Below are 14,030 nucleotides of genomic sequence, written 5' to 3' on the forward strand. Positions count from 1 at the left end.
CTCTTCCCCAGCCCGCCACGACCCGCCACGAAAAAAAAGTCTCTCCTCATCCACGACTCCACGACTCCACGAAACCATGTCTGATTCCAAGGAACTCACCTACACCGAGGTGGCCGAGCACAACTCCAAGAAGGACCTGTACATGGTCATTCACGACAAGGTCTACAACTGCTCTACCTTTGTCGACGAGCACCCGTATGTGCTTTCCCTGGCCCCCTGAACCAGTCTACTGCGCATTGGTCACTGGCGGCTGAAAAGCAACGCTCGGCTTGAAATAGTCATGGCTGACGGCATTGTGCAATCTACAGCGGTGGTGAGGAAGTCCTCCTCGATGTTGGCGGCCAGGACGCGACTGAGGCCTTTGAGGATGTTGGCCACTCCGACGAGGCGCGTGAGATTCTAGACGGTCTGCTTGTTGGCACCCTGAAGAGGATGGTGAGTGACTTCCCTTCCTTGCGCCTGCTGTTTACAGTACCCTTGTTCCATCCACGCTTTGCGTGGACAGCTGGTCTCCGGCGCCGGTCCCGATCTTGCCCCAAAATCCCACCTCAGCACCAACACCACGACCGCTCGAACACTGCAAATGCGCCGGACGTCGCTTCTCCGGTGTCCTAGCCAAAGCCCCTTACTCCTAAACTACCAACTTTTCAATTGCTCCCAACACATTCAATCAGCCCCCCAACATCCTTGCGCAAACCCGGCACCGGGACTCCGGCCCGAGATCGCAAGCGCAAAGACCACCACAAATCATTCAAGTACAAACTTGCTAACAAGTGCGTTCTCAATATAGCCCGGTGATCCCGAGCCCAAGAGCAGCGCCCAGCCCACGGCCACAGGCACCAAGTCCGAGAACGGCAGCATGGGCTTCGCCGTGTACGGCATCATCCTCGTCGGCGGTGCCCTCGCCTTCGCCGCGTACCAGTACCTTCAGGCCAACTCGGAGCAGCAGTAGACAGCACGAGAACATCGGTGTTGCCAGAGGATAAATAGAGTGGTAGCGGGAAAGAGGAAGAACCGGCGATGTGCTTGTTGATCTCGGCTGTAGCGATATCGGCAAAGGCAGTACCACCGCTGCCGCTGCCATCACCTCCGCCGCTACTGCTGCTGTCACTTGTTTCTAGATGGTTGCTTTGGGCGCGGAATTTGTGGTGTGTTTATCGGCGCTGTGAGGGCCGGCCGGTTGCTGTTGGTCCAGGGACAAGAACGGACACAATGTGGTGCAAGAGCATCATCCTACATAGAATTCTTGAGCGTTACGCGGGACGGCCTGGCCTGGCCTGGTCAGCCGTCAGTTGCGCTGGTTGGTCTGGGTCAGTTCTCGGTTCTTGCGTCTTTGACTGCACACAATTTTCATCATACGTTCTGCGTCTTGCTCGCTCTTGCGGGAGGAGCGCGCCTGAACATTTCCTCTCCCTTTCAATTTGGCGTGATTGTTAGAGTGCGTGCTTTCTTTTTGTTTGCGAGCGAGACGTGAAACAGAATTTGTGGAGATAGCTGGCCGGTAAGAATTTGCACTATGCTTCGTCTCTTATGCTATGTTATGCGTTTGGTATTCTGGGTGCCTTGACTGTTGAGGTTAAAGAAAAGGATGTAACCCTAGCGATAATAGGTATGAAGGTGTCTCGCTGGACGCGTGAACGATAAAGTCAAGTGAATAGATAAGGTACGAGAAGAGAGATAGACAAGCAAAACGAGAAATGCGGAGTAGTTGCAACAGCATTGTAGAAAATCATCGGCTGCCAATAGCTAACTCTCGCCCGCTGAAACAGTCGCGGGGTGCTCTTGCTCGCCCTCCTCCCGCCCGGTCCTGGCGTCCGGGCCGTAGCGCAGCTTCTGAAGGGCAGGCACAAGGCAGCGGAGCAAGCGGGAACGTTGCGGCGATGACGACGGACGACTTCCATGCGCCCGCGCAGTCGACGATCTCGTCGCGGATGTTTGGCCTGACAGCCGCCAACAGTCAACCCAATCCGACTTGTCGACGCGTCGGCTGATTCTTGTACAGGAACAACTCACGGCGACCCCACACGCGGGAGAGAGACGCGGTGGGTGGAGGCTCTTCCTCTTGCAGCTCGCGGCATAGTTGCTCTGCGCGCGCCGCAAAGGGCAAAAAGTGCCGGGTTGTTGCCGAGGTCTCCGGGCGCGCTTGTCACAGGCATCGTATCATATCATATGCGCGCCGATATAGGCAGCCTACTACCTACTTACTTACCTGCCTACTACTGCCCACGACTTCCGTCTTGTACGCTCCCTCTGCCACCTCGCCGCCGTCCGTTGTACCCCACACCTTCCAACACACACAACCAAGCGCCCGCCCGCACGCACGCTGCCCACCATGGTCGCCGACGCACTCATCTACCACCCGACCGTGTCGCACTACCTCAAGTACATTGCGACGACGAGTAAGCCTCCGCCCAGCCACATACGCCCGCACACACGCTGACGCCCCGCAGTCGGGCGTGACAAGTTCCTGCGCATGCTGCAGTACTTCTCGCGCTTCTACGCATGGTACCTCTTCCGGACGAACCACCCGGCCGCCGAAATCGCGCCCTACGATGCCGTCAAGAAGAGCTTCGGCACGGCGCGCAAGCTGATGCGCCTCGGCAAGTGGGTCGAGCACCTCAAGGCCGCGTCCGTCGCCGCCGACGCAAAGGGCATGGATGCCGTGCTCAAGTACTGCGCTGTTGGCAGGCAGCTGGGCTATGCGGCGTACATGTTCTTTGATAACCTCACTGTGGTATGTCTCCCATCCAGAGGGGGAGGTGAAAGAGAATGACAACTGGTTGTTAACATTGTTTGGTGGCAGCCCGACGCGATCGGCGCGCGTAAGAGCGTTAGCATCAAGAAACTGCAGCAGCAGGCGTACAGGGCGTGGTTGACGGGCTTGCTCTTCAACACGATCGCGGGATTGTACACGCTGTACGCGCTGCGCGGTCGCGCTGCGGCCATTGATGAGAAGGACGCTGAGGGCATTGTTGAAAAGAAGAAGATCCAGCGGTACGTTGTTGCTTGTCACGCACCAAAACACTGTCGTACTGCGTGTGTGCTTGCTTGCTAACATGCCTGCTTCGTAGTGATGGCAACCAAGCTAAGATCCAGCTCATTTCCGACCTCTGCGATATCACGGTTCCTGGATCTGGCCTGGGCTACCTCAACCTGGACGATGGCGTTGTCGGTCTTGCTGGTACTCTCAGCTCGCTGCTCGGCATGTACTCGGCGTGGAAGAAGACGGCGTAAACGGCGCCACTACGGGAGATGGAGGAGCGTCGCGCGTTGGAGTCACTTAAGCACGCATGCACGTGCCTGACGCGACGGGACATAAATGTGCTTTGAATGCCGCACCGCGGAGAGAGTTTGCGGCAAGGATGACGGTGTAGACGGCGATGGCGATGCCAATGGTGATGCCGGCTCGAGGCTGATGGAGCCGTGGACGGCATGGCGCGGCTTTGTCTTTTCTTTTTCTTCTCTTCTTTTTCCCTTTTACTTTTCTTTTATTTCTTTCTTCTCTCGTTTTGTCGTCCCCTGTCGTCAGCTACGGCGGCGTACAATGCCGCTATTTACTGTACTTATCCTTGTCTTGTCTTGGCTGCGTCGGGCAGGCTGTATGTAAAGCACGTTTTGGAGCAACACTGGTCGCGTGACTGTGCGTCTACCATGGTTACAGGGGTAGGTGTTGGTTATTTAATGCCCATGGAAGTGAAAGTGTATACATCTTTTCTACCTACCTCCTCACGTGCCTGATTCACGTGCCGTGGGGGCGGGGCAAGCTTTGCGGCAAGCTTGTTTGAAGGTTGGGCCCGGCCATCATCGCGCCGCTGCCGTCGTCCCGTCGCCGAGGTTGTCTTGACGACATGCATGCGCATCATCTGTCACCTGTACCACTGAGCTGCGCTGAGCTGCGCTGAGCTGACGCCCGCCTGCATAGCATAGTGTGTGTGTGTGTGGGGCTCAAAAGTTCTTCATTCATGCCCTGCTGCTGATCACCGGATGCGTCGAGGCTGTCTTGTGCGATGCGACCTATGCTTATCTGGAAGGAAGCGATGGTCCCATGGATTTATTGCCTATCAGCTGCGGGCCTGTTAGTAGCCGAGTTAATGCTTACTTTTTTTCTCGCTTTCTCACTTTTCAACTTGCTTCTTGACTTGCGCTCTTTGTCTTGTGTTTTTGCCAGGCTTGCCCAGTGTCACGCCCAGCCTTGCAGTCTCTCTCCGCAATCTCGCCCGCTTTACTTTCAGGGTTGACCTTTGCTGCTGCCCGCGCCACACCTTTGGGCTTGACCGTGCTTGGTTGTTGTTTTCACGACCAGCCATGGAGCCCGCGTCGCCAACCAAAAACCGTGTCCAACACACTGCTTCGGCCAACTCGCCCCCACCCCTCGAGGCGACGGAAAAGAATCGCTGGGATCGCCTCTGGCCCGTCATTGCATGCGGCGCAGGTCTCTTTTCGGATGGTTACCTGAACAACGTGAGCACTCGCAGCGAACGCCCTATGCAGCAACGCGCGCGCCCAAGTCAAAATACCCAGACGCACCTTACCGCACCGCGACCATAGCAAACAAGACGCACAGTCGCTCCTGTTGGCTGACTTCGTTTCATGCAGATCATTGGCCCGGTCAACACGATGCTGCAGAAGATATACGGCACTGAATACAGCAAGAGCACGGCCCAGAGCAACGTCTCGTCCATCACCTTCGCCGGCACCGTCGTCGGCATGCTGATCTTCGGCTTCACATCTGACCGCTGGTCGCGCAAATGGTCCCTGTTTCTGTCCACCATCTTGCTCATCATCTTCGCCGCGTTGTGTGCTGGTTCGTACGGCGCGGGAGGCAGTGCCGGCGGCCTGTTTGTCGCCCTCACTGCATACCGCTTCTTCCTTGGTATCGGCATTGGTGGTGAATATCCGGCTGGTAGCGTCGGTTGTGCCGAGAGTTCCTCTGAGCTCAAGGCCGGTACCCGTAACAGGTGGTTTATCCTCTTCACTAACGTCCAGATCGACGTCGGGTTCGTCGTGGCGGCGATCGTGGCAACGATAGTCGTGCGTCCTCTCTTCCACCGATGCCATGAGAAGCTTCCACTGACGCGCATATGTCCTCCATAGGTGGTTGCATGCACGGAATCCCATCTACGCGCCGCATGGCGCATCTGCCTGGGCCTAGGCGTGATCCCGCCGTTAAGCCTGCTGTACCTGCGCGTCAAGCTGCAAGAGCCAGAAGCCTACAAACGCGCCACAGCGCTGCACGACACGCGCACGCCGTACAGCCTGGTGCTGCGCTTCTACTGGGTGCGTCTGAGCGCCGTGTCGCTGGTCTGGTTCGCATATGACTTCTCAGCCTACGCCTTCGGGCTCTACGCGCCAACGATTCTGGCATCTTTGCTCGGTGAGGACGCGCCCCTCTGGCGGAGCTTTGCATGGAATATCCTTATCAACGCGTTTTACTTGCCGGGATGCGTGTCCGGTGCGCTGGCTGCGGATCGCCTGGGGCCGCGCCGTACGCTGGTGATTGGCATGGCGGCGCAGGCCGCTGTGGGGTATATTATGGCGGGCTGCTACTCAATGCTGCGCTTGCCGGGAAACGTCGCCGCGTTTTGCGTCGTCTATGGCATCTTTTTGTCTTTGGGCGAGTTTGGACCTGGCGACAACATTGGCCTGATGGCAAGTAAATCGTGCGCTACAGCCATCCGGTACGTCTCTTCATTCCTTCCTTACTCACCCTCGATCCGCACTATTCTCACACTGTGCCTCACAGCGGCCAGTACTACGGCACCGCAGCCGCGATCGGCAAAGTCGGCGCCTTTGTCGGCACTTATGCCTTCCCGGCACTGCAGGACGCGGCGCCCGATGCCACGCAGGCAGGGCAATACCCGTTCTGGCTCGCTTCGTCGCTGGCGGCGGCTGCGGCGGCGCTTGCTTGGGTCGCGCTTCCGGAGGTCAGCCAAGACGAGGTCGAAAAGGAAGACGAGAGGTTCAGGGCGTATCTCAGAGAGAAGGGTTGGGGTGTTACGGCTGTGGATGGTGGCGGTGAGAGCGCGTTGCGTGCTGAGGGGGGGAAGGACGTGGTTGAAGTTTAGGTAGGCTTGAGCAGGTGTTGGTGGTATTGGCGAATTTGATCGGGAAGAGATGCGGCACCACATACCGGCATGGTATATAAGACAAAAGATAATCAACACCAAGCACGACTGCCCTCACTTCCGCTCGCTGTGCTGCACCATCCCGTACCACGGTGAGCCGAGCTAGGTACACCGAGCTCACCTATTACATACAGGAAGGCCCGGGATTGCATTTCACCGAGACCCCAAGCTGGCTTGCTTCCATGCGTTGGCGCGACGGCGAAGGTGGTGGTCAGTAGCTAGAGGTCAAGGCAGTGACGGTGGATGATGGCATCGGCCGGGAAAAAGTTGAGAGGAGGGCCTGGGGAGGGTGAAATCGTTGATGGATAGGTTGGCGATACTTGTGTGCAAGAACTGGTGAGGTGGTAAACAGTCGCGGCAATGGTCGTGTACTTGACGGGATGATGACAATAAGCAACGCCCTCACAAGGGCAGAACTACCAAACGTCCTCCCACGAAAAATTAATTAATCAAATTATTATTAGGAGAGGAAAACAAAATATGGCCGAAGCCATTATTGTCCAACAATCTTGGGGCACATGCTCCCCATCCATCGTCCGGGACATAAGCCCCATGCAGGGAGATGAAATCTCGACCGACGCGGTGATTCAAACCTTCGAGGATCCTCATTACTTGGTTCATGTTGGAACAATAATGACTTTGGCGGGAGTCGAACACATGGCCACCACAAACCAAGTTAGTCTAGAATATATGGTATCATCTGGGATGACACATAGACCACTCAGCCTGCTCTGCGCCCATGCGCCCGCTCGGATAATTGGCAAACTGACTTAGCAGCCTTATAAGCACAACCTTTCTCTTTGACCGCTTCCCTGATTTGTCTCCTGTCACCGCTTGGCGCGCACCCATGTGTTGCATCGGCGGCGCGAGGTCAGGTCCGAGCGCCAATGCCTTGCGCATAAATATCCCCCTCCCACAGCGATTCTTCTCTTCTCCCACAACCTTCGCGCACGTCGACATCGCCCTCAAGATGCCGGCTCATAACGGTGCTACTACGCACACCAAGACCGGTGCTGGTGCTGCGGTAAGCTCATGACGCCCATCGGCGACCGAAGTTTTCAAACCTAGCCACACTGATGTGGAGCTGATTAGACCATGGCCATCCGACTGCCTGTCCGCACAAAGTCTAAGGCTGCTAATGCCACCAATCACCCTGGAAATGCCAACCCGACTGCCAAGCGTTCGGTTCTCGACAGAAAGTTGAAGAATCTCACCTTGAGGAAGCTTACCTTGAAGTCGCCGCGTGAGCACGCGATCGAGGCTCTTGAGAATGCCGTGGGTGCAGAGACATGGCTTTTCCCTCAGACACTGGAGGCCTTGGACGACGAGACGCTGCTGATTCTTTATCGCGTCATGGAAAACTGCGGAGATTCCCACACATTCCTGGCTTTGATTTTGGCCTCAACCGATTACGGAGCGAAGGAGTTCAACAAGCGTGAAGCCGCTTCTCTTCTACACACTTCCGCCATTGAAGGGCAGCAAGGTACGTTCTACCCATCAACTCATACCCACCAAGTTAGCAACCGGAACACTAATCTCTCTTTACAGAGTTGGAGCGTCACCTTTGGTTTGCGCCAAGCCGTGTAATTCACGGAAGCGATACAGACCGCGAGGCTTGGAAGGATGCGAAACTCCAGCAGCTCTTCAACTATGAGCACAACCTGGAGTGTGCCGCCGCCAACTACCAGGAGGACGCCACTCAGGGAAACGCCATGTTGTTGGCGCAAGCTGAACAACTACGCAACTTGCTTGCTGGGCATATCGAGACCTTTTGCAAAAAGTTCGAGCTCGAGGTTGAACAAGACGAGATGGCTTGAACTACTGGAAGGCATGCATACTTGGTCTCATCAAGTTGTTTGTGCGCATGCTTTTCAACGGCTTTATTGTATTAGCTAGAGGAAAACAAGATCAGGGTCCACCTTACTTCTAATACAATCCCCAATGTCCACTATGGGTTCTGCTGAGGATTTTCTGGCGTTTTCCAAGGCGAATGGTAGCTAGGCATGATGAGGTGAAGTCGAAGCCTCGGACGATCAACGGTCCGAGTTGAGAGAGCCTCACCGTCCCGACAGCAAGCGAAACCTTATCACGACCACGTTTCCGTTTTCAATCTACAAGGCACGTTACAAAGTTGTCGCATTGTTGTGTTTGCCATTTGATGAATGCGGAGCGCATAATGTTTTACTCTCGAGTGTGGTAGGTATGTATAGGCCAAAACCTGCGTCTACAAAGGCACAAAACGTCTCATGGCAAAGGCATCAAATACAGCATCCAGTGCAATGTAGTAGGATTGAAATCGTGTACAGATCATCTGCAGTCTGCCCATCCGTGCCCTCCGCGCGCTCGTTCGCGTCGTCGCTGTTGCTGCTGCTGCTGCTGCTGCTGTCGTCGCTGCTGACGCTCTTGACAAGCGCGAGCGGCAGCGGCAAGCCAAAGCGATCGTAGATATGGGCCATCTGCGCCTTGAGAGGCGCGATCTGTGTGGCCTGCGCCCTCACTTTATCCTAAAGACCCTCAAACTTCGCCTTTTAGACGGTTACAGTATCCTCCGGCGGCGCGTCCTCCATCACCGTGTCACCACCGGTGATCAAGCACTTGCCATCGCTTATGTGGCAGCGTGCGCACGTCTTGGTCTCGCTGTCATCAGCTAGACATAGCATTCCCAGTTGTGCGAAATGCAAGCATCGCAACTAACAACAGCACGCTTGCCTTCACCCTCCATGATGCGGCCAGCGTGGTCATACCGGTGGAGCTTGCTCGTGTTCTCGGTCTTGATGGCATTGGCCCAGTCCTTCTTGCTGATGTAGTAGAACTTGTTCGGGTCGTGCGTGCCGGGACGGCGGAGGCGAGCAACAACACTGTCAGATGTCCGAGACCTCATAGCCGCCGCAATAGCAGCGCCAGAAGCGTCGCTGCCGTCGTCGTCGTCATCGTCATAATGCAGCACCTCCGCCTTTCTCTTCTTGCTCTTGTCGTCCTTCTTAGTGACAGATCTATGCTGCTAATATGCCATCCGCGCCTCCACCAGCCGATTGAAGTAACCCGGTGGCACCGTCACTGTTTCTTCCGGAGGCCTTGAAGGTCTTCCTTCATCATCATCATCGTCGTCGTCGTCGTCGTCGTCGTACCATGGGGTTGTTGGGCCGGGACCACTGCGTGCGGAATACGGAGGCGCAGGAGAACGTTCGTAGACCCCGGATGCATCATGAAGAGGGCCCATTCGGACAGTAACTGGTAGGTCCATACTTCTGTTTATAATTAGTAAGTAGTTCATACGATGAGGATGGGGGTGCGAGCATATGACTTGTTGGAATCAAAGAGGAGTGGGAACCTAGGAAGAAGAGCCGGAAGAAATGAAGAGCGGGAAGGAAAGAAGCGCGACAGGGCCGCCCGCCCGCGCCTGTAGGTGCAGCCCATAGACGCGCCTTCCCTCGCTATTGTTATGGCAGGAGCACGCCTCACCGCACGACCCCCCACACACACAGTCTGCAATCGCTCCTCACCTCCACTCGCATTCCGCGCACTATCACTGCGGCGCGCTGAATCGCCTCATCAGTGCCGGTTGGCTTCTTCTAGCTATACTGCAACTCCTCGCTGGTACTTTACCTTCACCTGGTCCAGCACGCGCCACGAAAGGAGCGTTTTAACGCTGCCAGTTACTTGTTGGCATGAAAAAAGGTCACGGAGCCGACTGAGGGCTACTGTAGGCAGATTGACTTGTATTGATAACATGCAAACCCGCCGAGGTAGATGCAACACCAGAGCGAACTCATTCCGCGTTACACTCTATCTCAAAAGACACCGGATAATTTGCCCACCCCCTCTAGATATTTTGCACACCCCACGTGATAGCATCTACAGAACTATACAATGTATTTTCTACCCTTTAACATTTTAGGTCTCTATACCCTTATAAGCACCTTTATACTCTTCGAATGTTTTATTTTTATACCCTCGTAGATACTCTAGTAGTCGTATATTTTTACTTTTATATACTTATATATTGCTCCGGGGCCATTTCAAATTTCACTCGGTTTCTCCGCTCCTCCTTCCGATCCTACTCAACAAAGACATCTTCCGGTGTGTCGATGACTTCGAGCTAGTTCTTGCTGACACGATGGGTTAATCTGATGCGAGCGCGGATTTCGTCAAGAGAAAAAATGGGGGTGGTGGAAGGTCTTGGTGGAGTAGGGGTTACATTTTGCTTTAAAGCTATGTCATTACTGAGGTACAATATGCGACCGTGCTCTGTCAACGCCTGTATTCCGTACGGAAAACGTACACCGTCTAAGCTGGTGGTGCTATTGCATCTTCTCGAAGCATGTTTGTGCCATGACGCTGATGGCCACTGTTGCCTTTCCTCGACCCGCGGCCGCATGAGGAACCTGTCTCGCATCTAGCCTTAGCACTGAATTGTTCCTGATTTCTTTCGAAATAAAGCCACATAAACTGTTGGAATAATGACAGAGCTGCCACTCGCTGACATCTGGATCATACTGAGGATGCTCAAGGTAAGTGTTCTAAGGTGCAGTGATGGTGCGAGTGAGAGCCTGAAAAAGACTTGCTGAACCTCCGGTACCTTCATTGTTTTTCTGGAAGCAATTGCTAAGCTTTCAAATCCCAAATATGTGCTTTTCTTGTATGGGAAAGCATAGTCTTATAGAGTAACGAGGCCCAGTCCGATGGGTGAAAGAGAGTCGCCCTGGTTAGTCAAGTTTGTGTGTTATGAAGAGTTGATTTTGGTGCGTTTGTTGCTATTGTTACATGGGTGCTGTGAATAATCTGCGCGTACGTGTTTAGTTAATCAGTGAGTAGTCAGCTGCTGGCGCTGAACGCGCTGGCATGCAATTGTTGTTGCAGGCCCAGCTGTCACGGCCTGTTGAGTGTGTTGAATGTGGTGATACCACTACATGTGTTGTTGATGTTGCCATCACTGGGGGTGTTGCCGTCACGAGACTTGCGGAGAGGCTCCTACTTGTTACTCCCTAGATCGCTGTCTTCACCCTCAGCATGGTATCGAGAAGGCAGTTCAAGGCAACGCTAAGTGGCGAGGGATGCTGCTGGCAGCCTGCTGGGCTTGTTAGCAATTTGGAGGTAGTAGATGTTTCTCTTGACGTCGCCATGAATCAGGAGGTTGTCTGCAACGCTGCGCATGTCCGTGCTCTCCCTTGGCCTAGGGAGAGGGCGTTGAAAGGTTGCTCGGAAACATGCAGAACGCCGCTGAACGTGATGGAAGTGGTATTGCTGCGTTGTATTATCACAGTGCGCATTATATTTGCAACACCCATAGCTTTCTTCATAGTCGCATCAAGAGTAGTCTCGTAACTTGATGAATAGCTCTTGAAGGATCTATTATCTACTACTTTACGATATCGTGTATGCTTCGCACAATGGCGGCGGCGACTCCTTCCTTCTACCCGCTGCTCACTCTCGCACACCTCTTGTACCATCCAGCTGATCTGAGCGGACCTGCCTCAACTAGCGGGAGCGAGAGTACGGATGAAGAGGCGGTGTCTATGTTCTTCGTGGCGGTTTTCGTCAGGAAAGTCTCGGGAGGGATGTGGCGCCGGGGCGCTTGCGGGAGTTAAACGCGATCGCGAGCGCGATTCTAGCCAAATGCGGGAGGCATAGTTGGTGAAGGACCGGTACCTAGGTAAATATGAGGCGAGGGAGATGTGTGTGTTGCAGCACACGAGCAGAGATTCGGCCGGTTAGAGAGGGCGATTGGGAGTTGCCAAGGACTACAGCGTGCAAGTACCTATGGAACAGAGAAAAAAATGCGCAAGGGAAAGAAATGAGAGTTGGTTGTTCTTGGAAAGCACAACCCAGTGACGCCGGAACAGCTCCACCGCCCGAAGAACTGCCGACGTCGCAGCTTCAACAGCTCGACCGCCGCCGCGAGGTATCCGCAGCTCACCTCACGCCCATCCAACTCGTCCATTACCCACAAACTTCACGCCATCTGAGGCCCCACTCTCCCGTCTTCCCATCGCCGTCAAGTTGCCACCATGGGAGACCCGCAATACGCCAAGTTCCCCGAGCTCCAGCTGTCTCAGCACATCTTCCACATCACGAATCCATCCTCATCCAAGTCTACCCAGGAAGCTTCGCTCAAGACTCTCCAAGATGCGATCAAGGAACACAAGATGGCCCCGCTCTATCGACACCTGGCGCACCCCTCAGAAGGCATCCTGAACGCCCCCGGCGAGGGCTCCGCTCAGCAGCCCGCACGCCCACGCCGATCGTCGTCCAGCATAGGCACGCTCCTTGCTCCCACCAAGCAGCCCGCGCTGAATGTTTCCTTGCCCTGGGATGAGCAACTGTACGAACAGCTCCGGGCGGATAATGACAAGGAGTTGGAGGCGATACAGAAGGAGGAGGACGAGGCAGAGGAGAAGGCCGGCGAGACCGAGATACAGACGGCAAGAGGCAAGCGAGCAGAGTTCTGGACGCGCGTGGGCGACAAGGTTTGTCATTCACTTCATGGCCCGTCGAGATGGCTACAGGGCGTTTGTGGCTAACGCGGACGAACCAACAGGATAAGGCGATTGCCGCCTATGAAGCTGTATTCGAGAACACGGGCATTCTAGGCACCAAGATCGACCTCGTCCTCGCCATCATCAGAATAGGATTGTTCTTCGGCGACAAGGTGCTTGTGAAGAAGTCGGTTGAGCGCGCCACCAACCTCGTCGAGGGTGGCGGCGACTGGGACCGCCGGAATCGCCTGAAGGCCTACTCTGGTCTGCACTACCTCACCGTCCGTGCTTACAACCAAGCCGCTCCGCTGCTGCTTGACAGCCTTTCAACGTTCACCAGCTACGAGCTGTGCAGCTACTCCTCCCTCATCATCTATGCCGTCCTCGCCGGTTCGGTTTCCTTGAAGCGCGTCGACTTCAAGGCCAAGGTCGTCGATTCGCCAGAGATCAAGGCTATTTTGGGTGATGGAGAGGAGAAGTTGTCGGCTTTGACGGGTGCCGTCTCGTCTGGCCCGGCTGCGGGCGACGAGGAGATGGGTGACGCTCAGGGCTCCACGGCTACTCCTACCCCGGCGGCGGTCAACCTCACGACGCTCGGGCAGGCCCAGGAGGAGGAGGCGCAGATTGACTTCAGCTCGCTGTCCAGCTTGGTCAACAGCCTGTACTCGGGCAACTATCGGGATTTCTTCCGAGCGCTGGGCGAGGTCGAGGAGCAATTCCTCAGCAAAGACCGGTACCTCTTCGAACACCGGGGCTGGTTCGTCCGCGAGATGCGGTTGCGCGGCTATCAGCAGCTGCTGCAGAGCTACCGGGTCGTTGGCTTACAGAGCATGGCCAACGACTTTGGTGTATCGGTGGACTTCCTCGACAAGTGAGTAGGCTCGGCGGGAGCGCGACATTTTTCCTCAGGCGCACAGCTAACATTGACGACAGGGATCTCGCAAAGTTCATCGCGGCGGACCGGGTGCCGTGCACGGTAGATCGCGTCAGGGGCATCATCGAGACGAACAGGCCAGACTCGAAGAACAAGCAATACAATGACGTGGTCAAGCAAGGCGACCAGCTGATCACGAAGCTGCAAAAGTACGGGCAGACGGTTAGGATGAGGGGTAGTGAGAGGGGCTGAGGGGCTGAGCGATTTCGGAGGCGACGGGCAGGTGTAACGTTGCGGCGACGATACTATTTCAGATGGATATGCAAATGGACGAAAGCTGAAGTGTGATGTTACGTACTCGCAAGCTCCGGGCGGAGCGACGCGCGGGAGGCGGTTATCGTGACGCATTCGGTGAGTCAGCACGAACCGTTTCCGCGGCGCGCACCTGGGCCCTCCTCGCCTTCCACGATTCTGGGGATTATTTTCGGGCCTCTCTTTCGCGCTCCCTCTCTTTTGTCTCCCTCAAAGTCCCTCCTTTGCAGCAGCTACTCCTAC

General features: G+C 55.4%; 5 protein-coding genes across 5 annotated transcripts; 4 read left to right on the plus strand and 1 right to left on the minus strand.

The window, feature by feature from the left end:
- Positions 1-76: 76 nt before the first annotated feature.
- K452DRAFT_232681 (uncharacterized protein) lies at positions 77-952 on the plus strand (the record flags this gene model as incomplete). Its single annotated transcript, XM_033537252.1, has 3 exons — positions 77-195; positions 309-435; positions 791-952. The coding sequence occupies 3 exons, from the start codon at positions 77-79 to the stop codon at positions 950-952; spliced, it is 408 nt and encodes a 135-aa protein (XP_033395071.1).
- Positions 953-2,117: 1,165 nt separating this feature from the next.
- K452DRAFT_75757 (uncharacterized protein) lies at positions 2,118-3,333 on the plus strand. Its single transcript, XM_033547106.1, has 4 exons — positions 2,118-2,399; positions 2,451-2,734; positions 2,804-2,994; positions 3,072-3,333. Exons 1-4 carry the CDS (start codon positions 2,333-2,335, stop codon positions 3,232-3,234), a joined length of 705 nt encoding a protein of 234 aa, XP_033395072.1. The 5' UTR covers positions 2,118-2,332; the 3' UTR covers positions 3,235-3,333.
- Positions 3,334-4,116: 783 nt separating this feature from the next.
- On the plus strand, positions 4,117-6,460 carry K452DRAFT_275593 (uncharacterized protein). Its single transcript, XM_033539241.1, has 4 exons — positions 4,117-4,461; positions 4,597-5,031; positions 5,095-5,678; positions 5,744-6,460. The coding sequence occupies exons 1-4, from the start codon at positions 4,306-4,308 to the stop codon at positions 6,063-6,065; spliced, it is 1,497 nt and encodes a 498-aa protein (XP_033395073.1). The 5' UTR covers positions 4,117-4,305; the 3' UTR covers positions 6,066-6,460.
- A 1,923-nt stretch (positions 6,461-8,383) lies between these two features.
- On the minus strand, positions 8,384-9,345 carry K452DRAFT_300413 (uncharacterized protein; the record flags this gene model as incomplete). The annotated part of the gene is made up of 4 exons (XM_033542332.1): positions 8,384-8,611; positions 8,666-8,758; positions 8,821-9,126; positions 9,178-9,345. 4 exons carry the CDS (start codon positions 9,343-9,345, stop codon positions 8,384-8,386), a joined length of 795 nt encoding a protein of 264 aa, XP_033395074.1.
- A 2,788-nt stretch (positions 9,346-12,133) lies between these two features.
- On the plus strand, positions 12,134-13,727 carry K452DRAFT_232710 (uncharacterized protein; the record flags this gene model as incomplete). The annotated part of the gene is made up of 3 exons (XM_033537255.1): positions 12,134-12,592; positions 12,664-13,472; positions 13,535-13,727. 3 exons carry the CDS (start codon positions 12,134-12,136, stop codon positions 13,725-13,727), a joined length of 1,461 nt encoding a protein of 486 aa, XP_033395075.1.
- Between the last annotated feature and the right edge of the window lie 303 nt (positions 13,728-14,030).

This window comes from Aplosporella prunicola (assembly GCF_010093885.1).
Source record: "Aplosporella prunicola CBS 121167 unplaced genomic scaffold K452scaffold_20, whole genome shotgun sequence".
NCBI classification, from domain to species: domain Eukaryota; kingdom Fungi; phylum Ascomycota; class Dothideomycetes; order Botryosphaeriales; family Aplosporellaceae; genus Aplosporella; species Aplosporella prunicola.